The sequence below is a fragment of the Perognathus longimembris genome, chromosome 16 (assembly GCF_023159225.1).
Source record: "Perognathus longimembris pacificus isolate PPM17 chromosome 16, ASM2315922v1, whole genome shotgun sequence".
Classification (NCBI taxonomy): domain Eukaryota; kingdom Metazoa; phylum Chordata; class Mammalia; order Rodentia; family Heteromyidae; genus Perognathus; species Perognathus longimembris.
This window is the reverse complement of record NC_063176.1, coordinates 993,947-1,020,642: the sequence shown is the minus strand read 5'-3', so window position 1 is coordinate 1,020,642 and position 26,696 is coordinate 993,947. Positions and strand designations below refer to the sequence as shown.

At 40.7% G+C, this 26,696-nt stretch overlaps 1 protein-coding gene across 2 annotated transcripts in view; it reads left to right on the top strand.

Annotated features, from left to right (window-relative positions):
* Positions 1-25,796, top strand: part of Uso1 (USO1 vesicle transport factor) — a 54,645-nt gene extending 28,849 nt beyond the window's left edge. Inside the window, exons 11-25 of one of the 2 annotated variants that reach the window (XM_048364069.1) lie at positions 3,537-3,625; positions 5,385-5,539; positions 7,077-7,288; positions 9,301-9,321; positions 11,245-11,355; positions 11,691-11,809; positions 11,924-12,105; positions 12,442-12,563; positions 14,739-14,877; positions 16,389-16,552; positions 17,909-17,992; positions 19,643-19,741; positions 22,283-22,390; positions 23,863-24,078; positions 24,827-25,796. In XM_048364069.1, the coding sequence (XP_048220026.1) occupies positions 3,537-3,625; positions 5,385-5,539; positions 7,077-7,288; positions 9,301-9,321; positions 11,245-11,355; positions 11,691-11,809; positions 11,924-12,105; positions 12,442-12,563; positions 14,739-14,877; positions 16,389-16,552; positions 17,909-17,992; positions 19,643-19,741; positions 22,283-22,390; positions 23,863-24,078; positions 24,827-24,913 (1,908 nt within the window). In that variant the 3' untranslated portion in view covers positions 24,914-25,796. The remainder of the gene's footprint in view (positions 1-3,536; positions 3,626-5,384; positions 5,540-7,076; positions 7,289-9,300; positions 9,322-11,244; positions 11,356-11,690; positions 11,810-11,923; positions 12,106-12,441; positions 12,564-14,738; positions 14,878-16,388; positions 16,553-17,908; positions 17,993-19,642; positions 19,742-22,282; positions 22,391-23,862; positions 24,079-24,826) is intronic. The other variant, XM_048364070.1, reaches the window with a different exon arrangement.
* The last annotated feature ends 900 nt before the right edge of the window (positions 25,797-26,696 follow it).

The following is a 26,696-nucleotide window of genomic DNA, read 5'->3' as shown; positions in this document are numbered from 1 at the left end:
AAAAACCATTCTGCAGACATCAAAACCAGGACTCCTCAGAGGAATTAGGAGCTCACTGAAGGAAAGATAACAGTAATTGTCCGGGCTCACACCTGTAGTCCTAGCTCCTCAGAAGGCTCAGATCCGAGGTTGTGGCTCGAAGCTAGCCCACGCAGGAAAGTTTGTGAGACTTTTTATCTCCAATTAATCAGAGAAAAAGCTGGAAGTGGTGCTGTGGCTCAAAAGGGTATAGTGCTGTCCTTGGCAAAAGGAGCTCAGGAGCACCCAGGCCCAGAGTTCAAGCCTCATGACTAGCAAAAAAAAATTTTAAACCTAAACCTAGCTATTTTTATATGTTAAGACTGACCTTAGTAAACAATCATTACAACAGCATTCTAAAAGCTGTGCTCACCCCTAAAGTTTTGCAATATATAAATAATAGTAAAGCTTTATAGATCCACCCAGAAGCATTTTTCATTAATTTTATTAATGAAGATTAATCTTCATTAATTTTATGAATGAGGTGTACTGAAAAGGAGCACCCAGTATGATTCATAGTTTCGCTTTTGAAATCACAATGATTCAGTCTTACCAAGTTGACTCATAGAATATTAAATTTTTGTACTTTGATTCATGGCATTTTCTGTTCCTATTTTCCTCTTTTGTGGTGGCAGTACTGTGGTTTTAACCCAGACTATGTGTTCTCTGTCAGTTTTTCTGCTTGTAGCTAGTGCCACACTTAGAGTTCCACATTTTGTTTCTTTTTTTGGTGCCAGTCCTGGGGCTAGAACTCAGGGCCTGGACACGGTTCCTGAGCTCTTTTGCTTAAGGCTAGCACCCTGCCACTTGAGCCGTATTTCCACTTCTAGCTTTGGGGTGGGGGGTGGTCAGTTGGAGATAAGAGCTTGGGCTGGCTTTGAACTGAGATCCTCAGATTTCAACTTCCTGAGTAGCTAGGACTACAAGCATGAGCTACTGGCACCTGGCTGTCTGTTTCTTCTCTATAAGAAAAAGAAATTAAGGCTGGGGATATGGCCTAGTGGCAAGAGTGCTTGCCTCGTATACATGAGGCCCTAGGTTCAATTCCCCAGCACCACATAGACAGAAAGCGGCCAGAAGTGGCGCTGTGGCTCAAGTGGCAGAGTGCTAGCCTTGAGCAAAAAGAAGCCAGGGACAGTGCTCAGGCCCTAAGTCCAAGCCCCAGGACTGGCCAAAAAAAAAAAAAAAAAAAGGAAAAGAAATTAAGTTGGTAAGGTAGTGGTTTGAGACCAATTCCAGCAGAATCGTTCATGAGACCCCTACGCTACCTTACCTGGACATAGGGGCACATGCCTATCATCATCTCAAGGCTTGTTATTGGAGACTGAGAAGTCTTACAGTTCCAGGCCAGCTAGGCAGAAAAGTCTGCGATTCCCTCTCAGCAGAGGGGAGCTGCTCATAGTGCTATATATGCCTGTGAGCCAGGAAGCCTCAAAGTGGGAGCATCACTGCTCAGATGTGAGCCTGTCGGGAGGTGGAACTGTACCCCAGAAATAACCAGTGAAAAACAGGACTAGAGGTAGGACTTAGCCCTATATGTCATACTCATAGTGGAGTATCACTGCCCCCCATACACCCCAAATCAAGCTTTTAAACAAAGTTTCATTTATTTAAGTTATGCTCTATTTGTCCAAAATTAGCATTTGCTTAGTAAAAGTGCCAGTAAAATGAATGTTTTCTAACAAAAACAGCCATCTGACTGGCACTGGTGGCTCGTACCTCTCATCTACTTCAGAGGCTGAGGTCAGAGGACTGAGCTTGAAGCTAGCCCATGCAGAAGATTTTTCTGAGACTCTTGTTTCCAAAATTACCAGGGCTGAAGGCATGACTCCGTTTGTAGATTACCAGCTGAGAAAGCAAGCCCAAAAGAAGTATAAAGACCTATAATGAAAAAAAAAACCCAAACAAAAAAAATGCAGCTATCATTGGCCTCACTCATCCCTACTTTAAGTTCCACTCTTTTTTTCTTTTTTCTTTTTTTTTTTTTTTTGCCAGTCCTGGGACTTGAGCTCAGAGCCTGAGCACTGTCCCTGAGCTTCTTTAGCTCAAGGCTAGCACTCTGCCACTTGGGCCACAGCACCACTTCTGGCCGTTTCCTGTTTATGTGGTGCTGAGGAATTGAACCCAGAACTTCATGCATGCCAGGCAAGCACTGTACCACTAAGCCATCTTCCCAGCCCTTAATAAGTTTCACTCATGCATACACAACTCCCAATAAACTTTTACCTTTTTCCTGTCTCTCTGTAGTTCTTTAATGGGATTTGTACTTAAATCATAGAAAGAATTAGGTATTTGTGGAATTTATATTTAAATCAATTTTTACTTAGTTCACTGTACACTTCTTTTTTAAAACATCATTTGTTTGGCCATACTAGAGTCTGACTTCAGGGCTTTTGTACCACTTTAGCCGCATCTCTCGCCTTTTTTGCCTTAGTTGTTTTTTAGATATGGTCTCACTTTTTGCCCAGAGCCCATCTGCGTTGGGCCACAGTTGTCCTACCTAAACCTCTGAGTAGCTGGGATGGCAGACCTTTGCCACCACACCCAGCCTCATTTGTTTTAGATGAGCTATCTGGCCTCACACAGTCTTCCTGATATCTACCTCCCAAGCAGTTGGTATTATAATCATGAGTGTTATGCCTAGTCTTAATGACTGTACTAACAGTATGACACTGTTCCTGCTAAACCAAATGGAGACTAGAGAACTATATCCTTTTTTCCCCCCAGTGCTTCTTTTTCTTTTGTAAGTAATAGGTGTATTCCTTTTTGTTTTACTAATTTTCTGTGTGTTTATACACACTGATACTTTCTTTAATTCATCATTCCCCACCCCAGCCTCTGCTGCACAGCTCTGGTGCCAGGACTTTCTGCTCTCAGAGTCAATAACAGGCCAGGTATAGAAGTCAGCATCGGAAATCACCATTGTCCAACTTTTAGAACATCATTCCAGTGTTACTGTTAAGAAGTACAGCCCTTACTTAAATGGTTAAGCAGTAGAACATGAATCAAACCAAGAGACTTGGAAGAAGGAGAGGGAGAATGGAAAAAGAAAGATGAATAATTATGTAACACATCACAGGTATATATAAGAGCAGCACAGAGAAGTTCAATCAAAGTCGGTGATCACTAAAGGAGAGGGAAGAGAAATAGCCTGGGGGTTGGCGGTTATAGTGGGAGAGGGCTGAGCCTGGCAAGGGAATAGAGAAGATTGAAACTGGCTCTGACAGCACATGCTTGCAGTCTGCTTTAAATCATTGTTTTTCTACTTGTAAAAATGCTTCTCATCTCTTAGAGTATATTATTAGTTTCAGGTTTTGAGATGTTAAATGCATGTGGTCAAGCTATTAGTAATTATAAGCCCATCCTTGGTATTTTAAAATTATCTTGGAAAAGTATTACAAAGGAGGCTCATCTGAACTTGGGCATTTGTAATCAACAATCAGGTATAACATTTCCTTCTTTTAAAAGCAGGTTTTCTTGACTTCCTTTCTCTACATGTTCTTTTCTTCTCCTAACAGACCATAAATACAGTATCAGAAGTTATTCGAGGCTGCCAAGTAAACCAAGACTACTTTGCTTCTGTGAATGCACCTTCCAACCCACCAAGGTAGGAAAGTGAGACTACTGGGATTGCTCCGAACCCAACTAAGTTAAGGCTTAGTTGAGTTGTTAATATAACACACACACACACACACACACACACACACACACACACACACACCCCCCACACCCCCCCCCCCTTTTTGGTTTTTTTTTTTTTGGTGCCAGTACTGGGCTTTGAACTCAAGAGCGTGAGCAGTGCCCCTTAGCTTTTTGCTGAAGGCTAGTACTCTTGACATTTGAGCTATAGCTTCAGTTTCAGCCGAAGTGGTTTATTGATCAGTTCATGGATTTTCCTGCCCAAGCTAGCTTCGAACCTTGATCCTCAGATAGCAGACCCTGAGTAGCTAGATGTATAAGCGTGAGCCACCTGCACCCAGCTACATCTTATTCTTTTTATTTATTTTATTTTATTTTTTTTGCCAGTCCTGGGGCTTTTGGACTCAGGGCCTGAGCACTGTCCCTGGCTTCTTTTTGCTCAAGGCTAGCACTCTGCCACTTGAGCCACAGCGCCACTTCTGGCCGTTTCCTGTATATGTGGTACTGGGGAATTGAACCCAGGGCCTCATGTATACAAGGCAAGCACTCTTGCCACTAGGCCATATCCCCAGTCCCATCTTATTCTTTTTAAAGGTATTTCATTATACTTTATAAAACTGGAATTGTTTGACAGTATAAACCTATTGGTACTTTAAGAGTGTATGGTCTAGTTGAGTGTCAGTGGTAGTTTCATGCCTATAGGCCTAACTACTTTCAGGAGGCTGGGATCTGAGGATCTTTTTTTTTTTTGGCTAGTCCTGGGGCATGGACTCAGGGCCTGGGCACTGTCCCTGGCTTGGTTTTGCTCAAGGCTAGCACTCTGCCAACTTGAGCCACAGCACCACTTCTGGCTTTTATATATGTGGTGCTGCGGACTCAAACCCAGGGCTTCATGTATGCGAGGCAAGCACTCTACCACTGGGCCATATTCCCAGCCCATCTGAAGAGCTTTGTTCAAAGCCAGAGCAGGCAGAAAAGTCCATGAGACTGATTTCTAATTAGCCTGTAAAAAAACTAGGAAGTGGAAGAGTGGTTCTGGTGGTAGAGCAGCCCCAAGTTAAAAAGCTAAGGAAGAGCACAAGGCCCTGTCTTCAAGCCCCTGGAGTGTCTTGGAACTTAGATATTTAGGTTCCAATGTCACCTTTCCTCTTCTCAGGTAAGGTAAGCAAATCACTTTTCTTAGCTGCATTTTCTTTCTTTTTTTTTTTTTTGGCCAGTCCTGGGGCCTGGACTCAGGGCCTGAGCACTGTCCCTGGCTTCTTTTTGCTCAAGGCTAGCACTCTGCCACTTGAGCCACAGCACCACTTCTGGCCATTTTCTGTATATGTGGTGCTGGGGAATTGAACCCAGGGCCTCATGTATAAGAGGCAAGCACTCTTGCCACTAGGCCATATCCCCAGCCCTGCATTTTCGATAAAGTAAACAAATCACTTTACTTTTTTTAAATTGCAGTTTCTTTATCTGCAGCGTATGGAATCAGAAACCTTTAATTTGATGGTGTCCTATTCCTCTTCACTTAACAAAAATGACTAGTAATTGATTTATTTTTATTTTTTTATTTGATCTATTAATCAGATCTACATAGGCACATGAATTAAACGTGATGTAATTCAGTAGGGGACTCTGACATGTATGTAGATAAATAACAAATCTTTTGTCACTAGTAATTGATTTATGTATTTGGGTTGTAATACTTCATTTCATTCTTTCCTTTTTAAATTGCACAGGCCAGCAATCGTAGTACTTCTCATGTCCATGGTTAATGAAAGGCAGCCATTTGTACTGCGATGTGCTGTTCTCTATTGCTTCCAGTGTTTCCTGTATAAAAATCAAAAAGGACAAGGAGAAATTGTGGCAACACTTCTTCCTTCTACTATTGATGGTAAATAATTTGGTCCTAATACCTATTTTTAAAAGTAAATTATTGGGGCTGGGAATATGGCCTAGTGGCAAGAGTGCTTGCCTCGTATACATGAAGCCCTGGGTTTGATTCCCCAGCACCACATATATAAAAATGGCCAGAAGTGGCGCTGTGGCTCAAGTGGCAGAGTGCTAGCCTTGAGCAAAAAGAAGCCAGGGACAGTGCTCAGGTCCTGAGTCCAAGGCCCAGGACTGGCAAAAAAAAAAAAGTAAATTATTACTTTTCAAGCTTCTATTTAAATCTTCAACTCAGGCTTTAGCCTAAAATACCTCTGTATGTTTAGAAAAAAAAACCCTAAAGATAAATGTATAGAGAGAACGTTTGGAGTTAGGACAGAGTTTGTATCTTACAATTTCTTTTTCTCTTGCTTTATCAAGTTGTGAGACGATAATGATACTCATCTATATGTGTGATCAATACTTCATTAGAAATATTTTGAGAATTAGTGCCATTTTGTATGCCAAGCATTTACCCCAATAGCTGACATGTAACAGATACCAGTAAACAGAAACTCTATTAATCCTAATTGCCATTTTAAAGACACGTCCTACTATTAAATTATGTTTAACATTTTGGTAAATTGTCTAATATAGATTAGAGCATTTCCTTTTTTTATAGATTCTTTAAATACTTGAATTTACCTGAAGTCAGTTTGGTTATCTCTGCTTACTTTAAACTTGATGAGCAGTTTGACATGGATGATTGGAAGTATTAGTCTAACTCATTTTAATTACATAAATTACATGTTTTATCATTTCTAATAGCTGTGTAGAATTCCATTGTGTACAGGTACCACATTTTTTGGATCCATTCATCTGTAGTGGGGCATCTGGGTGGTGGAAACTTTTTTTTTTTTTTTTTTTTTTTTTTTGGCCAGTCCTGGGGCTTGGACTCAGGGCCTGAGCACTGTCCCTGGCTTCTTCTTGCTCAAGGCTAGCACTCTGCCACTTGAGCCACAGCGCCCCTTCTGGCCTTTTTCTGTCTATGTGGTGCTGGGGAATCGAACCCAGGGCCTCATGTATATGAGGCAGGCACTCTTGCCACTAGGCCATATCCCCAGCCCTGGAAACTTTCTTAATACTACTAATTAATAACTATTTAGATAGTACTTAGTATTTGATACTATTTTTCTTTGTATAAAAACAACTTTTAAAATTTTATTTTTGTCAGTCCTGGGGCTTGAAACTCAAGGCCTGAGCACTGTCCCTGGCTTCTTTTTGCTCAAGGCTAGCACTCTGCCACTTGAGCCACAACACCACTTCTACCCTTTGCTGTTTATGTGGTACTGAGGAATGGAACCCTGGGCTTCATGCATGCTAGGCAAGCACTCTGTCACTAAGCCACATTCCCAGCCCTAAAAAAAATTTTAAAAATTGTTTTGAAACAAATGTTTGGATACTATTTAATATTATATGTGTAGAAAACAATTTTAAAAATTGTGCTTAAATTTTATTTCTACATAGTCTAACAAACTTATCTTCTGCTTGGTCTCTTTTAGCAACAGGTAATTCAGTCTCAGCTGGCCAGTTGTTATGTGGAGGTTTGTTTTCTACTGATTCACTTTCAAACTGGTGTGCTGCTGTGGCCCTTGCCCATGCTTTGCAAGAAAATGCTACTCAGAAAGAACAACTGCTCAGGGTTCAACTTGCTACAAGTATTGGCAACCCTCCAGTTTCTTTACTGCAACAGTGTACCAACATCCTGTCACAGGTAAAGCAGTTCTCTGAGCTTCTTGAACAAGCTTCAGTTATCTGTGTTGATGTCAGTGATACAGCACTCAAGGATGCTCTCATGAGAGTATTCTTACTATCTTATAGTAACTGGAAACAGTTTTGTAGAGAGGAAGTAATAAATATTTTATTTATTTATTTAGCCGGTCCCGGGGCTTGAACTCAGGGCTTGGGCTCTGTTCCTGAGCCTCTCTGTGCTCAAGGCTAGCGCTCCACCACTTGAGCCACTGGGCCACTTCAGACTTTTTCTGTTTTTGTGGTACTGAGGAATCGAACCCAGGACTCCATGCATGCCAGGCAAGCACTCCACCACGAAGCTACATTCCCAGCCCCCTAAATATTTTTATAGGAATATCTTTCAAAACAGCTATAATAAGTGCTAGATATAATACGTTCTAGATATAAAGATGTATTGGTTTTATTTTGGTTTCTTTTTTTTTAACCTTTTAAATCATCCACAGTGTATGCAATTCTCTCCTCTCAGTAGCTGAGTTGAGGTCAGCTTATAAGAGTAGAATAAATTAGTTAGGAACTGTTTTGTCTTCCAGGAATCACTGATTATCTAGAAAGAAAAATGGTATAGCAGTCCCTTACATAGGTATTATACAGTATACCCCTTAGATGTTTGTGAATTCTCAAAACCTTCAAGTCATAATGCATAACATTTATTGAGCAAGATGTAGAAAAATAATTTTTGTATTTCTTGAGACACTTAAGAACGATAAAATTTTATTTAAGTATGGCTGGTAAGGCATTTATGAATGTTTCTTAACTACATGACTTGCCTATGTGTGCTAGCCTTACTGCTGAACAGTTGAATATACATTAGTGAAACTGTGAAGTCATTGACATTCAAGTACTTGGGAAATATTAGTGTGTGGAAAAGTCTAAAATTGTTCATTTGCTCTAGCAGTGGAATTATCCTACCCACTCCCTGTCATAGTGGGCTATGTCCTTAATTTTAATTATTTTGTCACACATTGCATTTTTCCTTATCTTGAACTGTTTTTCCTTTTTTTTTTTTTTTTTGGCCAGTCCTGGGCCTTGGACTCAGGGCCTGAGCACTGTCCCTGGCTTCTTCCCGCTCAAGGCTAGCACTCTGCCACTTGAGCCACAGCGCCGCTTCTGGCCGTTTTCTGTATATGTGGTGCTGGGGAATTGAACCTAGGGCCTCGTGTATCCGAGGCAGGCACTCTTGCCACTAGGCTATATCCCCAGCCCTGTTTTTCCTTTTTGGTACTAGGGATGTTATGTATACCCTCTGTCACTTAGATATATCCCCACTTCCCAGGCCTTAGTTGAGCTTCTAAAGAAACATTACTGCCAGCTACTGAGTCTGATAGAAATGAAAGCTTTAAGATTACAGTGAAAAGAGTAATGAGTGTTTACTGTGCTTTTACTAGTAATAAAAACTGTAGTATTTTTTTGTATCTTTAATAATATCTTTGGCATTCTCTTGGTGCTAACTATTCAAAACACTTTTTTTAAGCCAATAATAACTGCTTTTAACTTTGTAATTGAAGTATGCATAACAGCAAACAGTAAAGATAACAGTGCGGTACCCTCCTCCCACTCTAAGTAACACAGTGCTATTAAATTAGCCTTTTTTCTCTAAAATATATATTATCTTTTCTTTTTTTTGCCAGTCCTGGGCCTTGGACTCAGGGCCTGAGCACTGTCCCTGGCTTCCTTTTGCTCAAGGCTAGCACTCTGCCAACTTGAGCCACAGCACCCCTTCTGGCTGTTTTCTGTATATGTGGTGCTGGGGAATCGAACCCAGGGCCTCATGTATACTAGGCAAGCTCTCTTGCCACTAGGCCATATCCCCAGCCCCAATATATATTATCTTTATACACTAAAAGATTAGACTCTTGTCCCAAATTACTGGCTTAAATTATAGAGCAACTTTAAAAAGCATTTAAGGAACTTTCCTAGATTGAGATTTTTCTACAGTAGTAATACTATGAATAATTTTTAATGTATAATTTACAGGGCGATAAGATCGACAGACGGGTATGTATTACTTGATTAAGCTTAGGCATTTTCTTACAACAAGGCTTTTTCTTGGTCTTGGGTTTTGCTGATTGGTTTTTTTTAACTGCTTGTTTGAAGTTATATTCTACTCACACTCTTCTGTGTTAGCAAGTTTATCTATCACAAGTGTCTCTCCATTTTTTTCCCTTGGGGAACTATACTGGTATTCCTCAGAACTGTGGTAACGAGAATCTAAACCTATCTGTGCCTCCTCTGGGGACGCTTGCACTTTTGGAATTCCTTGGTTTGGGTTTTTATGTGTTTTCTCCAAGCTTGCTTCTTTATGTTCCCTAAAACCATTCCATTGGAAGTAAAATTTAGTGTTAGGAATGTTGTCTTTAGTAATCAGCATGTGAAGGAATATGTAAATTTGCTATTCTGTTATTTATGATGTGTGGTAGTAAGTATAATTTTTATAATTTGAGTGGTCTTAAGTATTACGGATTATTCTGCATATAATCCATCTGCTACAACCATCATCGGAGATTAGTTTTTGATGTGTTAGGAGAGAGTGCTATTTGTATTTGTTTGGTGTGGTTTTCTTTTGAGTGTTTAGCCAAAAGTAAGTATACTTCAATATCTATATTGTGGAAGCTTTCAGTTGTACGGTGTGAGTAGTAATAACTAAGACTTGTCGGGAATATTATTTATGATCATGGTTTAACATGTAGTTATAATACACATGTGTGTATGCGCGACATACACACACACATCTGAAGTTTAGTTTTGTTGGGATTTTTCCTGTTGTGGTACTAGGAATTAAACCCCAGGGCCTGGTGCATGTTAGGCAAGTACTGCTGTACATATCCAGCCTTAGATTTTTTTTGGGGGGAGGGTCCTGGGGCTTGAACTCTGGGCCTAGTCACTGTCCTTGAGCTCTTCAGCTCAAGGCTAGCATTCTACAACTTGAGCCACAGCACCACTTCCAGTTTACTGGTGATTAATTGGAGATGAGTCTCACAGACTTTCCTGCCTGGGGCTGGCTTTGAACTGCGATCTTCAGATCTCAGCCAGCCTCAGAATTTTTGCTGTTAAGAAAAATGTTTTACAAGTGCCCATGTCTGTCATTTAGAATGGAATCTTTAGAGGATATTACTTTTTTCTCTTAGTATAAATTAATTGTACAAAGTTTTTTTTTTTTGGTTGTTTGTATTTTTTTCCTCCATCAGTTATGGGGCTTGGACTCAGGGCTTGGTGTCCTTGAGCTTTTGTTCTTAGGGCTAGTGCTCCACCAGTTAAAGTCACAGCTCCACTTCTAGTTTAGGGGTGGTTAATTGGAGAAGAGTCTCTGGCTTCGAACCTCAATTCTCAGATCTCAGCCTCCTGAGTAGCTAGGACTACAGGAGTGAGACACCAGAAACAGCTAGTTTTATTGTGATATTCCATATATGCATATAATGTGCTTGGAGGGAATATTAATTCATACACAGTGAAATACAAAGATGTTGTCAATTGATTTTTAATATTTGGACCTTTCAATCACCATCTATAATCAGTTGTAAGATATTTTCATTTGTTTATTTTTTGCTGGTCCTGGGGCTTGAATTCAGGGCCTGGGCACTGTCCCAGAGTTTCTTTTGCTCAAGGCTAGTGCTCTAATACTTGAGCCACAGCGCCACTTCTGGCTTTTTCTATATATGTGGTGCTGAGGAATTGAACCCAGGGCTTCATGCATGCTAGGCAAGCACTCTACCACTAGGCCTTGCACTCTATTTTGTGTTGTGCATGCTGTGGTGGACGCAGAATGTGTTTTCCTGTTGAATTTTTTCAGTGTGACTTTCTTATACGTCTTTTACATAATGCTAAATACTTTTCATATAAATAAGAACAGATTTTAGGGAAACTTTGGTTGAAAAAAATAAAATGAATGGAAAGATATTTCTGCCAATTTATCTATTGCAGGGAAGCAAAATACAGACAAGAGTCGGATTACTAATGTTGCTTTGTACCTGGCTAAGCAACTGTCCCATTGCAGTAACACATTTTCTTCACAATTCTGCCAATGTTCCATTTGTATCCTTTATGTCTTAGCATCATACATGTAAGAATAACTTACATCTTTCAAACTTCTTGATTAGAAGTAGCCCTACACCCAAAGTGGTTGAATCCCTTACCATTTTATTTGAGCTACTTTTTTTGAAACTATTATGGCTGAAATGATACACTTGTAAGTTGTGTGTGTGTGTGTGTGTGTGTGTGTTTGTGTGTATACCACTGTTTAATGGTGGCTTGAAATACATACCGAATTTCTTGTAGGAAATCTTACATGACATATATGTTCAATTCAAGTTATAAAGTGAAGTATTCTAGCTACTGGAAATCACTAAACTCCTTAACAAAGATTTCAGCTTACAGGACAGATTGCAGAAAACCTTGGAGAAGAAGAGCAGTTGGTCCAAGGCTTATGTGCCCTTCTGTTGGGTATTTCAATTTACTTCAATGATAACTCACTTGAGAACTACGTGAAGTAAGTAAGGACAAAATCACCTTCTAATGGCACTGAGAGATAAAGATTTTTTTTTATCTAAAGTATAATGAGGCCCTTTTTTTTCAAGCAATCTCAATACGTTTATCTCTTCAGGGAGAAATTAAAACAACTAATAGAGAAGAGGATTGGCAAAGAGAATTTCATAGAGAAACTAGGATTTATTAGCAAACATGAACTGTACTCCAGAGCATCACAGAAACCCCAGCCAAACTTTCCCAGTCCAGAATACATGATATTCGATCATGAATTCACAAAGCTGGTAAAAGAACTTGAAGGTAAGGCTTGTACTGATATTCAGAAGGTAATTTTGATTGTATATGTATTTTATAGATACATGCAGATTATATGATAAACCCCAAAGTTGAGCTGTAGCCCACTGAAAGACTTGGGTTTCTGCAATATTGGAAAGATACTGCGTATCTGTCATGAGTTAGGTAAAACAACCTAAATGCAATGAAAACGTTGATGAGGTTGTAATAAAGTAGTACTTTGGGTGTTTAAACAGGACGCAGAGCGTGTGTTTGACGTGTGTAAGGCCCCAAGTTTGATACTCACAACCACAAAAGTGAACAGAACTTTGTAACAGTCTTTAAATAAGCTTTCTTTTACAGGTGTTATAACTAAGGCTATTTATAAGTCCAGTGAAGAAGACAAAAAGGAAGAGGAGGTAAAGAAAACATTAGAGCAGCATGACAACATCGTGACTCACTATAAAAATATGATTCGAGAACAAGTAAGTACACGTGAATTGTCCGCTCATTATTGATCAGTACTTTCTGCTTTAGGGAAGAATTTTCCTGCATTTCAAATGAAAGAGGATGCAGAAAATGAAACTCATTCTTTTCAAGAGCATCTGAGTATTAAACAAATTGAGCCTTTTAATGTATGCTAAGCACACAATGTTGTGGATTAAAAACATGAATCAAACATATTCTCATATCAGACCCAGAGGGACTTGTTAATAAATTACTATATTAAATCTAGTAATAAAGCTAATCTTAGGTAAGAAAGCAACAAGACATGCCTAATTTAGTGAAATAAGAGCAGAGGCTTACAGAAAATAGAAGTACAGTCCTAAAAGGATGCTCAGGGATAAAACCCTGGGTTCCATTCCTCAGCACCACATAAACTACAAAAGCCAGAAGTGGCGCTGTGGCTCAAGTGGCAGAGTGCTAGCCTCGAGCAAAAAGAAGCCAGGGACAGTGCTCAGGCCCTGGGTCCAAGCCCCAGGACTCCCTCTCCCCCCACCCCCCCCCAAAAAAAAGAAGTTTACTGTGGGAGTAGGTTGCCCTTTTTGTTAACTGTGTTCTGCCAACTCATTGAGCATGGTGTTGAGATGTTTGTTTCAGTAGTAGCGGTTGAGCTCAGGGCCTCCTGCCTCCAGTGAGGCAGATGTATCCCCTTCCCTGTCATTTTCTTTCCTACAGTAACGCGGAAATTGAAATTTTAAGGAAGTAATCATACTGTGGTACAGTTAACATTCAATCTAAGCTTGGTTGTCAGTTCAAAGCAAACCAGAAACGAGAATTATCTGATCAAAATTTAAATCACCAAACGACTTCAGTGTTAGTAGGATTTTTCATTTATGTGTTGGTACAAATACAGAGTCATTTCCAGTTGGTAAAGTAAGATTTTTGGCATAATGAAAGCTACTTGAAATGTGATGTATAGCTTACATTTCGAGCTGAAAAATTTAGTTTATTTGGACGAAAAGAATGATTTGACACAATAACCGTAGTGACTCATTTTAAAATTCATTTATTTATTTATTTGCCAGTCCTGGTGCTTGGGATTCGGGGCCTGAGCACTGTTCCTGGCTTCTTTTTGCTCAAGGCTAGCACTCTACCACTTGAGCCACAGCACCACTTCTGGCTTTTTTCTATATATGTGGTGCTGAGGAATTGAACCCAGGACTTCCTGTATACGAGGCAAGCACTCTACCACTAGGCCACGTTCCCAGCCTCCATGACACTCTTACCTCCAATTTATCACCAAAAGCTGGGCTGAGGTTCAGGTGGAAGAACTCTAGCATTGAGCAAAAAGGCTCAGGGCCCTTGAGATTAAGCTGCAATACCAACACAAAAAATTATGATTGTGAAAACTATGTGGCAGTATGATACAATTGTAAGACAAATAGTAATTAAACTAAGCATTACAAACTTATGTGTGGACCGATTATAAGAAGTTTAGAAAACATGCACTGGAAAACAAAATAAAGAAATGATCAACTTCCCACTGTAGTAGTATTAGGATGGCGAAAGTTGAAAGCTTTTTCCACCTTTAAACATTCTGATTGTGGCCTGGGAATGTGGCCAAGTGGTGGAGTGCTCACCTAGCATGCACAAAGCCCTGGGTTTGATTCCTCAGCACCACATAAACAGAAAAAGCCAGAAGTGGCGTTATGGCTCAAGTGGCAGAGTGCTAGCCTTGAGCAAAAAGAAGCCCGGGACGGTGCTCAGGCCCTGAGTTCAAGCCCTACACACACACACACACACACACACACACACACACACACACACACACATATATATTCTGATTGTCTTTTAGTGTTAAAGGTAATGTAAATTTACATATATATCTGAACAAACTAGGTTTCCTTAACAGGTATATAGTTCCTAACCATAAAATGGAGTTTTTCATTTGAATTTTCTCGATGACTGCAGCAAGACTGCAGGTGGTGCCATAGTGCTTGTTAATGAGGCCCTGCTTGAAATCTTGGATTTCTGCTGCATGCTAATTGGCTTTGCTTTGGGGCATATATTTATGTATCAATGTTTAATTATTAAATGATTTTGACAGTGTTGGTACTTTGAATTGTTGACCAAAAAAAACCCTACACTTTTTAATGGTTCATTTCTTGTGTAATGCTATGAAAAAAAACACACTTGAATTACGTTTTGTTTCACAGGATCTGCAACTAGAAGATTTAAAACAGCAGGTTTCTACATTAAAATGTCAAAATGAACAGCTCCAGACAGCAGTCACACAGCAAGTATCTCAAATTCAGCAGCACAAAGATCAATATAATCTTCTTAAAATACAGTTAGGTAAGTAGAGCTAGTCATCAGTGCTGCAGTGTCAGGTCATTCTGGCTTCAAGAGGTGGACAAGACAAACATTCTTTTTTCCTGTAACTTTAGTCATTGCGACTGAGATGTCAGGAAGAGTTTAAAGCCAAGTGGTTTGGTAATTAAGAGTAGTTAAGCTGGGCACCAGTGGCTCTTGCCTTAATCCTGGCTACTCAGGAGGCTGAGTTCTGAGGCTCATGGTCTGAAGTCAGTCCAGTGAAACTCATCTTCCATTAAACACCAAAAAACCAGAAGTGAGAGCTAGCCTTAAGCAACATTAGTAATCCGACTCTCATCTGTATTTTGCTTCCTTGCAATAGATAAGTTGGCAAAAATCTCTTTCCATTCATTTTGTTTTTTTCAAGCAAAGTTTCTGAAACAGGCTGGGGATATGGCCTAGTGGCAAGACTGCTTGCCTCGTATACATGAAGCCCTGGGTTCGATTCCCCAGTACCACATATACAGAAAACGGCCAGAAGGGGCGCTGTGGCTCAAGTGGCAGAGTGCTAGAGTGCTAGTCTTGAGCAAAAAGAAGCCAGGGACAGTGCTCAGGCCCTGAGTCCAAGCCCCAGGACTGGCCAAAAAAAAAAAAAAATGTTTCTGAAACAAATGCTAGGAAATGAAACATGTTTGTGGTGGTGGTGGTTTGTGTGTTTGCTTTGTTTTGTTGGTTCTTTTTCTGTTGGAGGAGTGAAGGGGAACACAGAATTGGAGTGAGGAAGAATGAACGGTGGCAGTTCACAGTAGACACCGTGGAAGATGAACTGTGCAACTTGTAGGCAGGGACAGAGGAGGAAACTGGGGGAAGGCAAAGGAGGGACTGACAGCATCCACAATATAAATGTACACATTACCCAACTTACAAATGGTAACCTCAATGTACAACACCTTAATAATAACATTAAAATTTTATTTGATAAAATACCAATGCTGCGAGACCCCACTGGAATTTAAGATTTATTTAATCTGGTATAATGTTTAGGTATTAAAAAAAAATTTTTTTGGGGGGGGGGTTGCAAGTCCTGGGGCTTGAAGTCAGGGCCTGAGCACTGTCCCTGGCTTCTTTTTGCTCAAGGGTAACACTCTACCACTTGATCCACAGCGCCACTTCTGGCTTTTTCTGTTTATTTGGTGCTGAGGAATGGAACCCAGGGCTTCATACATGCTACGCAAGCACTCTACCACTAAGCCACATTCCCAGCCCCTAAAACTGCTGTAGTTTTTAATCATAGGTCACCAAACCATGCAGTTTAGTAAGATTAGGCTTGTTTTCTTCCTACGAACCCTGAAAATACCAATTCAGTATTTGTATCAATATACTTTTATGCAGATATAAAATTTTCATTTTGTATGCTGCTGAATTGGATGAGCTAAGAAAGTTGTATATTTGAGTCTGACATCTATACTAATCTAATATTTTAGCCTTTTAGATAAAAAAGGGAAAAACCTAAGTTCCAATCTGGCTTTTCCAATTTTGTTCCTGTTTAATAGGGAAAGACAATCATCACCAAGGTTCTTACAATGATGGAGCTCAGATGAATGGCATTCAGCCAGAAGAAATCAGTAGGTTGCGAGAAGAAATAGAAGAATTAAAAAGTAACCAGGAACTTTTGCAAAGCCAGTTGGCTGAAAAGGACTCTTTGATTGAAAATTTGGTAAGTAGATGTTAAATTTAAATAAAAGATCAAGAATGATTCTTATTATCTTGTTTGATTGTATTGCTAGCTCCCATAAACTACAGGATCATATATTAAAGTTTTATGGTACAAGCTTTGGAATTAGTCTAAGCTTTAGTGCTTCCTAGATAATTGAATTTTTTTTTCCAGTTATAGGGCTTGAACTCAGGGCCTTTGATACTGCCCCTGAGCTCGTTTTGCTCAAGGCTAGCTCTCTACCACTTTGAGCCACAGCTCCACTTCTCGTTTTTCTGGTGGTCAATTGGAGATAAGAGATAAGAGTCTCACTGACTTTCTTCCAGGGATGGCTTGGAACCTTGATTCTTAGATCTCAGTCTCCTGAGTAGCTAGGATTAGAGGAATGAGCTACCGGTGCCTGGCTGATAATTGAATTTTTATTCCTGGGACTTGAACTCAAGCCTGGGTATTATCTTTTTTTGCCAGTCCTGGGCCTTGGACTCAGGGCCTGAGCACTGTCCCTGGCTTCTTCCCGCTCAAGGCTAGCACTCTGCCACTTGAGCCACAGCACCACTTCTGGCCGTTTTCTGTATATGTGGTGCTAGGGAATCGAACCCAGGACTTCGTGTATACGAGGCAAGCACTCTTGCCACTAGGCCATATCCCCAGCCCCCTGGGTGTTATCTTTGACCATCATTGTTTTCTCTGTGTGTGTGCACGCACACATGTGCACACGCCCACGCATGCCAACGATGGGGCTGAACTCTAGGCCCGGTTGCTGACCCTGAGCTCTTCTGCTAAAGGCTAGTACTCTACCGCCGAAGCCACAGCTCCACTTCCAACTTCTTGTGTTTAATTGGAAATGAGTCTCAGAGACTTCCTGGATGGACTCCAAACTGAGTCTCCTGAGTAGCTAGGATTACAGGTGTGAGCCACTAGTGCCTAGTTTAAATAACTGAATTTTAAGCAACTTAGGAAGTCTGTTGAAACTCGTTTCTTCATTTTTTTTCAATTCTAGGAATTAACAATTTTAATTCTTGACCTGCCAATAAGTGATGATGATGGCATTGACTATTTCAGAGACTTAAGTGAAATAATATTTTAATTCACAGAAAGTTCAATACATCCCTGTTTGTATGTTTTTTCTCCTTAACCTCAGATAAGTCCTTAGACTTAATAAATTATTTGGTTTTTTTTTTTAGCTATAGAAAAGCAGTAGTTAATATATGTCATATTGAAATATTAAAATGAGAATGTTGACACAAAATTTTTGGGAAACATCTAATAACATGTTACTTATATATGTACAGTACTGTTTTAGTTTTTTCCTTTTTCTTTAGACTGAGTTTACTTCATTGTTTATTTCTCTGCTCTTAGAAATCTCCAACATCTGGCATGAATGAGCAGTCTTCAGCAACAGCCTCAGCTAGAGATTCTGAACAAGTTGCAGAATTAAAACAGGTAGTTTTCCAGGTTGACTTGGGTTCTGATTTGTTCTAATTATAATAGAGTCCCAGTCCTACAGTGTCATAATGTAGAGCTACTTTGATAGTAGTTGATAGACAGTAGTTGACAGACATTTGAAAATCTAAAAGTCTAAAAGTGGGTTTTAAATATATTGTATAGTGGTATTTTGCTTTTCTTATTTTTGTTTTTCATTGGTGTTGTTTTAACAGTTTTCAGCATCCCACCAAGATTATTTGTAGATATATATGTATGTGTGTGTGTGTTTATTATTCCCACCCCCCCAGTCTTGGGGCTTGAACTCAGGGCCTGAGCGCTCTCCCTGGCTTCCTTTTGCTCAAGACGAGCACTCTACCACTTGAGCCACAGCGCCACTTCTGGCTTTTTCTGTTTATGTGGAACTGAGGAATCGAACCCAGGGCTTCATGCATGCTGGGCAAGCACTCTACCACTAGGCCACATTCCCAGCCTCCTTTGGTTTTTTTTTTTTTTTTTTTTTTTTTTTGGCCAGTCCTGGGCCTTGGACTCAGGGCCCGAGCACCGTCCCTGGCTTCTTCCCGCTCAAGGCTAGCATTCTGCCACTTGAGCCACAGCGCCGCTTCTGGCTGTTTTCTGTATATGTGGTGCTGGGGAATCGAACCTAGGGCCTCGTGTATCCGAGGCAGGCACTCTTGCCACTAGGCTATATCCCCAGCCCCTCCTTTGGTTTTTAAACTCCATTTTTTTCACATGTACGTCTGGAGACATATTAATGGTACTAGTTTCCAGTCCTTTGGTAATTATAGATGCTTGTGAATTGGGTACTTGCTTTCTCAATGTCCACTGGAGTTTTTTAATTTCTCTGTTCTTATTGTTCTTTACTTGTTCTGTTTCTCCTGTGCCAGCTTTCTTCCTTCTCTCTCCCTTTCTAGTTTTTCTTAGTAGGGAATAGAGGTAAACAAATGTGTTTAAATTTTGTTCTTTTTTTTTTTTTTTTTTTTTTTTTTTGGTAGCCGTATTGGGGCTAGAACGCAGGGCCTAGGCACTGTCCCTGAGTTCGTTTGCCTTAAGGGTAGACCTCTACTACTTGAGCCATAGTGGCTCCACTTCTGGCTTTTTGTGGTTAATTGGAGATTAGTGTCTTATTCTTTCCCTGCCCAGGCTGGCTTTGAACCATTATACTCAGATATCAGTTATAGCTAGCCTTACAGGCATGAGCCACCTGCACCTGGCTTAACTTTTATTCTTGAACCCAAAGTTCAAGAGTAGTTATTTAGAATTAGATTCTAAAACTTGAAAGTTACGATTTTAGAGAGTGAGTACAGTCAAGAAAGGTTTTTAAAATCTCATTCTATAAATAGACAGCTTTTTTTTGGGGGGGGTGGAGTCAATTGTGGGGCTTGAACTCAGCCTGGGCACCATCCTTGAGCTTTTTTGCCCAAAGCTAGTGTTCTACCACTTCTGTCCACAGCTGCATTTCCAGTTTGGGGTTGGTTAATTAGAGATAAGAATCTCATGGACTTTGTTGCCCAAGCTGGCTTCAAAGCATGAGCCTCAGCCTCCTGAGTATCTAGGATTACATGCATGAGCCATCAGTGCCCAGCTAATAGACATCTTAATTAAATTGAAACTGTTTAATGTTACAATTCATTTCTTTTTGTCTCTTAGGAGGTGGCAGCATTGAAGGCTCAGCTAAACGCAAAGTCTGTAGAGATTACACGACTACAGACAGAAAAGCATGACTTACTACAGAAAACAGAAGCATTTGTAAGTTAATTCTCCTGTGCAAGGTGGTATGTTATTTCTCAGTGACCATAAAAAGCAATGGATTTATCAGTTAGTCGCTGTCTCTCCGATGGCTCACTGCCAGAGTCTTAGTAAGACAGGCTTCTTGCTCACGGTGGCAGCCATTTTGTACCGAGGCTCCCAGGTCAGTTTATTCAGTTACTTAATGGTTTATTTACTTACTTACTTATTTTTGTTCTGGTCCTGGGGCTTGAACTCGGGGCCTGGGTGCTGTCCCTGAGCTCCACGGCTCAAGGCTAGTGCTCTCCCACCGCGCCACGTCTGGAGGGAAGCGTCTCACAGAGCGTCCTGCCTGGACTGACTCCAAACCGCCCTCCTCGGGTCTCAGCCTCCTGAGCAGCTAGGGCTACAGAGGGGAGCCCCTGGCGCACGACTCCTCAGTGACTCACTATGCTGCAGTTACACCCCTTGTCTATCCCTGTTGGTCCAAGCGGAGACTCTTCCTGCTGGTGTGACATTATCAAGAACCCTTCTGGCGTCCCATCCAACTCATAGACGTCTAAGCCATCAGATCAAATCCTCTGCAAATGCTTCTTGGCTCACTTCATCTCAGATTCTGGCCTCTGCTGCGCTGGGTCCATGAATCACTGTATAAATGGTTCTTTATATCCTTGAGATTTTTTCTTTCTTTTCTTTTCTTTTTTTTTTGGCCAGTCCTGGGGCTTGGACTCAGGGCCTGAGCACTGTCCCTGGCTTCTTTTTGCTCAAGGCTAGCACTCTGCCACTTGAGCCACAGCGCCACTTCTGGCTGTTTTCTATATATGTGGTGCTGAGGAATCGAACCCAGGGCCTCATGTATATGAGGCAGGCACTCTTGCCACTAGGCCATATCCCCAGCCCCTCCTTGAGATTTTTTCCAGAACACAATCTAAGTGGGCTGAGCATTTTCAAAATCTTCAAGTTTCTGATTTCTTGTTGTTTAACCATTCCTTTGATTCCTTTGTCAGTTTACCTCCTGTTGTATTTCACTCCAAACACACTTCACTTTAAACTATTCTCCACTAAACATGAGTGTACCAATCCAGAGAAGTGGGCAGCAGTTGTGAGCTTAAGGACAGCAAGACAAACCCCGTCACTACCAGAAATATAAGTAAAATATGACTGTGTCTGTCAAACTGCAGAACATGGTTTCACTACGTTCTTTGCATCTTATACCAGGATTGCTTTTCCTTCAATTGTCCAGAAATGTTTTTCATTTCCTTCTCATCTCACCAGAAGCAAGCACCATAGCATTCACAGTTCTGTCACAATTTTCGCCATGATTGTGTGTGTGTCTCTGACTTTCTTGTTGTTTTTTCTTGCCAGTCCTGGGGCTTGGATTCAGGGCCTGAGCACTGTCTCTGGCTTCTTTTTGTTCAAGGCTAGCACTCTACCACTTGAGCCACAGCGCCACTTCTGGCTTTTACACACACACACACATACACACACACACACACACACACACGGTGCTGAGGAATTGAACTCAGGGCTTCATGTATGCGAGGCAAGCACTCTTGCCACTAGGCCATATTCCCTTATTTTTTGTTCTGTTTTTTTTTTTTTTGCCAGTCCTGGGCCTTGAACTCAGGGCCTGAGCACTGTCCCTGGCTTCTTTTTGCTCAAGGCTAGCACTCTGCCACTTGAGCCACAGCGCCACTTCTGGCTGTTTTCTATATATGTGGTGCTAGGGAATGGAACCTAGGGTTTCATGTGTACGAGGCAAGCACTCTTGCCACGAGGCCATATTCCTAGCCCCTCTCTAACTTTCTTTACATTTTTTTTGTATTCTCACCAGAATTGCTTTTAGTGTTCATATTTCTGTCAATAGTCTTGTTGAAATAACCTAGGCCTTGTCTAATGTGTACCTCAAAACTCTACTTATTATCAGTTCTAAAGCCACTTCCACGTTTTTAGCTGTTTGTTGAGTTTGGACCCCCTGCTTCTGGTATTATCTAGAGAAAAGGTCCAGGGGAAACAGTAAAACTTTGATTTACTAGCATCTCCTATAGCATTTCAGAAAATGCTTGTGTTTCTTGAATTAATGGCATATTTGGCCCCATTTATCTATTTGGCACGATAGTGTGGACTTACGGGAAGCTTATGAAGGAAAGTCTTTGCCAGGGAATCACTTGCTCTTGGGAGCTGTGGAAGGGCTGCTGGAACGGCCCTGAGTTATGTTGTGTTTCTTTCTTTCTTTTTTTTTTTTTTTTTTTTTTTTTTTTGGCCAGTCTGGGGCTTGGACTCAGGGCCTGAGCACTGTCCCTGGCTTCTTCCCGCTCAAGGCTAGCACTCTGCCACTTGAGCCACAGCACCACTTCTGGCCGTTTTCTGTGTATGTGGTGCTGGGGAATTGAACCCAGGGCTTCATGTATACGAGTCAAGCACTCTTGCCACTAGGCCATATCCCCAGCCCCTGTTGTGTTTCTTATTGGAAATGAAATTTCAAAACAGCAAGAAGATGACTACTTTGAGAGTTTATATTATTTGTAATTTTAAAGAATTAAAAAAAATTTCTACTTTCAGTCAAAATCAGTTCCTGTACAAGGAGAGAGTGAAAATGTAATAGCTGCTAAAACTACTGATGTAGAAGGAAGACTATCTGCATTACAACAAGAGACCAAAGAACTGAAGGTTGGCTTGGTTTTTTTTTGTTAACCTTTTATTTATTGTACATAATATGAGATAAATTCCAAGAATTTGATTTTATTTTGTTTAATCTCTCAGATCTTTAGGTTTGTAAAGAAAGCAGATGGAGATACATGTACATCCTTATTTTGATTACTAAAGATGACAGAGACAGTTTTTAAATGCCATTTTAAACAGGGGTATTGAATATAACAGGAATTTATAGGATTAGGAGTGCTGTATCATGGTAGAGCACTTGACTAGTATGGAAGGACCTAGGTTAGATCTCTTATCACTACACACACAGTGATACGCGTACTGTGAACGTAAATTCATTGAAAATTTAGCATCTAGTCACAATAGCAATAATAATTAGAAATACACCATCTGCAGAGTTCCAATAAGACTGAAGAACACAGGAATATTAAACATAGGAATATCAAATTTGTTAGCCTATTATGCTACAGAGACTTCAGGATAAATAACATAAAGAAAAGAATAAGATGACTTTTACTTTTTTTTAAAGTTCTAAAACATGGAAAAATGAAGATGATACATAATCACACTTTTTGGATTATGGATTTTTTTTTGGGGGGGGGGGGCAGTCCTGGGGCTTGGACTCAGGGCCTGAGCACTGTCCCTGGCTTCATTTTGCTCAAGGCTAGCACTCTACCACTTGAGCCACAGTGCCACCTCCGGCTTTTTTTTCCTGTGTATGTGGTGCTGAGGAATCGAACCCAGGGCCTCATGCTTGCTAGGCAAGCACTCTACTGCTAAAGCCACATTCCCAGCCCTGATCAAAACATTTTTTTTTTTTTTTTTTTTTTGCCAGTCCTGGGCCTTGGACTCAGGGCCTGAGCACTGTCCCTGGCTTCTTCCCACTCAAGGCTAGCACTCTGCCACTTGAGCCACAGCGCCGCTTCTGGCCGTTTTCTGTATATGTGGTGCTGGGGAATCGAACCTAGGGCCTCGTGTATCCGAGGCAGGCACTCTTGCCGCTAGGCTATATCCCCAGCCCTCAAAACATTTTTAAACAAAGGTTTTACTTGAAATGATTCTGTTTATAAAATTGAGGTTTTTTTTTCTGTTGAGTTTTAATTCAGATATAAACTAGTCTTCTATAGTGTTTTGTATCCCTATGTACTCTTGATTGTTTGAAAAGATTTTTTTTTAGCCTTGTAAGATATATAATATTCAAAAACTAAATTTTGGATATTCTGTACTGTTTTTACAATAACCATCTTTGCTGAATAGTCTAAAGACTTTCACGTTATTGGATATGTGTTTTAAAACTGTGCACCCACAACTCCCACCCCTAAATACTTCAGATTGAATAAGTAAAGCAGTTTTTCGTAGAAAGAAACTCTTTGTTAAACCCTCTGGGAGCATAAGTACTAATTTTAGATTACTAGATTATGTATAGATCAGTACTGCCCCCCCCACCAAGGAAAAACGTGACTTTCACCTCTCTTTCCTAGAATGAAATTAAAGCTCTGTCTGAGGAAAGGACTGCCATTAAAGAGCAGCTGGATTCATCTAACAGCACAATTGCCATTTTACAAAATGAGAGGGACAAACTAGAGTCGGAAATCACAGATTCTAAGAAAGAACAAGATGACCTCCTGGTGCTGCTGGCTGATCAAGACCAGAAAATACTGTCGCTGAAGAGCAAACTCAAGGACCTCGGCCATCCAGTAAGACTGAAATGACCCCACAAGTGTTTCTGTTCTGTTTGTTTGGAAGGCATATTTTTAAATTTAATGTAGCATGGAGAATCTGTGGCAATTACAGATAGACGTGTGGGCTCATAAACATGGTACTGTCTATGTTTCTCCACTGTTTCAGTAAGCTTAACTCACTTTCACCATTTGTAAATGAGCCGCTCTCTTGGGCTGGGAACCCAGAAGGTAACTTGACTTGATGGCTCTTGTGATAACCAGACTTTGAACACCCATCCATGTCTGATTCAGATTTGTGTATAGAGAGATACAGCCATTCATCAGTGAAATTCACATGGAAAATGACAGGAAGCTAGACACCGAGGCTCGAAGCTGTAATCCCTGCTACGTGGAAGGCAGGGCGAGGGGGTCGAAGTCTGAGGCCCTCCTGGGTGAAGAGGTGGGCAGCACTCTACCTCAGCCAGTGACTGGGCACGATGGTGTGTGCTGTCATCCCGGGGACGCGGGGAAGCGGAATAGGAGTGCCTGAGCATAAAGTGACACTCTCCCTCAAAAAATTACAAACAGAAAATGGAACTGGGAGCATGGCACAAGCGGTAGAACACCTGCAAGTGCAAGGCCCCTTAGTACTGACAGACAGAGAAAGAAGATGAGCCTGGAGCAGGAGATCAGAGTCTACTATATTACTAGAATACAAGTTCATAGCATGTGTACGTGTATCATGTGTACTGGGCTGTATGGTAAACTTTTGTTTTCCCTTTAGGTTGAAGAAGAGGATGAACTCGAATCTGGAGACCAAGAAGATGAGGATGAAGAAAATGAAGACATCAAGGACCAGGATAGTATCTAGCATTAAACTCTAGGAATGGTAGAGGTTGTCTTGTTACTTTGAAGACAGAGTTTGAAACAGTGCTTTGTTTCCTTCCACCGAAAATAAAGATTTAGAAAACAAGTGGAAACATTCACTAATAAGACTTTTGATGTATTTTTTAAATGTTGCCACCCATGTTGAAAATGCTAAACCCCTTAACTTTATGTGGAACACATGTTTTACTTAAATTTCTGTGAAATGTCACAAATACAATTTGCAAGGATCATTAGACACCAGAAATATACCATTCTAAGGCATGTGGTCGGCAATGCTGTTTGCCTTCTTAGGTTGTTGGTTTACCTTTCAGAATTTGTGACTTGTAGTACTAACACATTTGATTAAATGTGTATTGAATTGGAATCATTGTTTCTAAATTCAGCATTTGAGTTCTTCACGGATGATTTCCTTTTCAAGGGAGGAGTTTCCCTGACTCTATCCGCAGCCTCCCGTCTGCCTCCCGTCTGACGTGACTCCCAAGATGAGCAGGACGGGGCAGCGTGGAGCGGGAGCTTTGCCCCTTGGTAGGGCTGCGTTCTGTACCCGTGAAGACCTGAACACTGACTGGCACGTGGAGAGGAGGATGGGGATGCGAAACGGGAAACGTCATTGGTTTTTCTCTTTACTTTAAGCTCAACAAATAGTTAACAGATTATACGTTGACAGCTCATGCAACTCAGATTTTATCATTGTTAGATGACCATAAAACGTTCCTAGTTTTAAAAAGACTCGAACTATGATTTATATAATTTATTGGCATTTTTTGCTGAATAGGTTTAAGTAAGATAATAGATTTTTTAAAAGCAGATGAAGTGTCAAAAGTTTAATGTTTTCATAATAAAAATAGATATTATGTTCACTTAAACCCTGGTTATGGTTCTCTTTATGTTATGACAAAAAGTGTTAATTCAACATATCAGTTTCTATGTGCAATGCATCTTGATTGGCGTGACCTCCCTCTCTCTCCCTCCCCTCCCCCCACCTCACCCATGCTCTCGGAACGTATCTAATTTTTGAACAAGATTCATCTCTCATTGTTTTAAACAAGTGCAATTTACAGCCAATACCAGCCCTTACTGAAAACATGGGCCATATAATAGAGCTACAATTCATAAATTTCACTTACGTGCACCTCCAAGAGAACTGAAAACGTGTGTCTTCATAAGATCTTGCATGTGAATACTCCTAACACCATTTTTCATAATAACTTAAGGCAGAAGCCTCCCAAATGTCCATCAGCTGACAAATACATAAGCCAATGTAATCTGCCCATACAGAGTATTTTCCAAATATTTAACTTTTAAAAAAGGGTGAGCATGTAAGACTAAAAGCCAGACACAGAGGAACACGTGTGTGTGTGTGTGTGTGTGTGTGTGTGTGTGTGTGTGATGGGGCTTGAACTCAGGGCCTGGGCACTTTCCCTGAGCTCTAGCTCAAGGCTAACACTCTACCAGTTTAGGCCACAGCACCACTTCCAGTTTTCTGCAGGCTAATTGGAAATAATAGTCTTAGAGATTTTCTTGCCCAGGATGGTTTTGAACTGCAGTCCTCAGATCTCAGTCTTCTGAGTAGCTAGGATTACAGACATGAGCCACCACCAGGGCCTGACACAAGGATCACATTTTTATGGTTCTGTTTACATGAAATAGTCATGCTACTCTAATCCACAGAAAGTAATAACATTAATCTGATGCTGGAAGTTCATAAAGGACCTGTTACTTTACTGTGGTCTTTTCAACATCATCATCATCGTCATTCTTCCCTA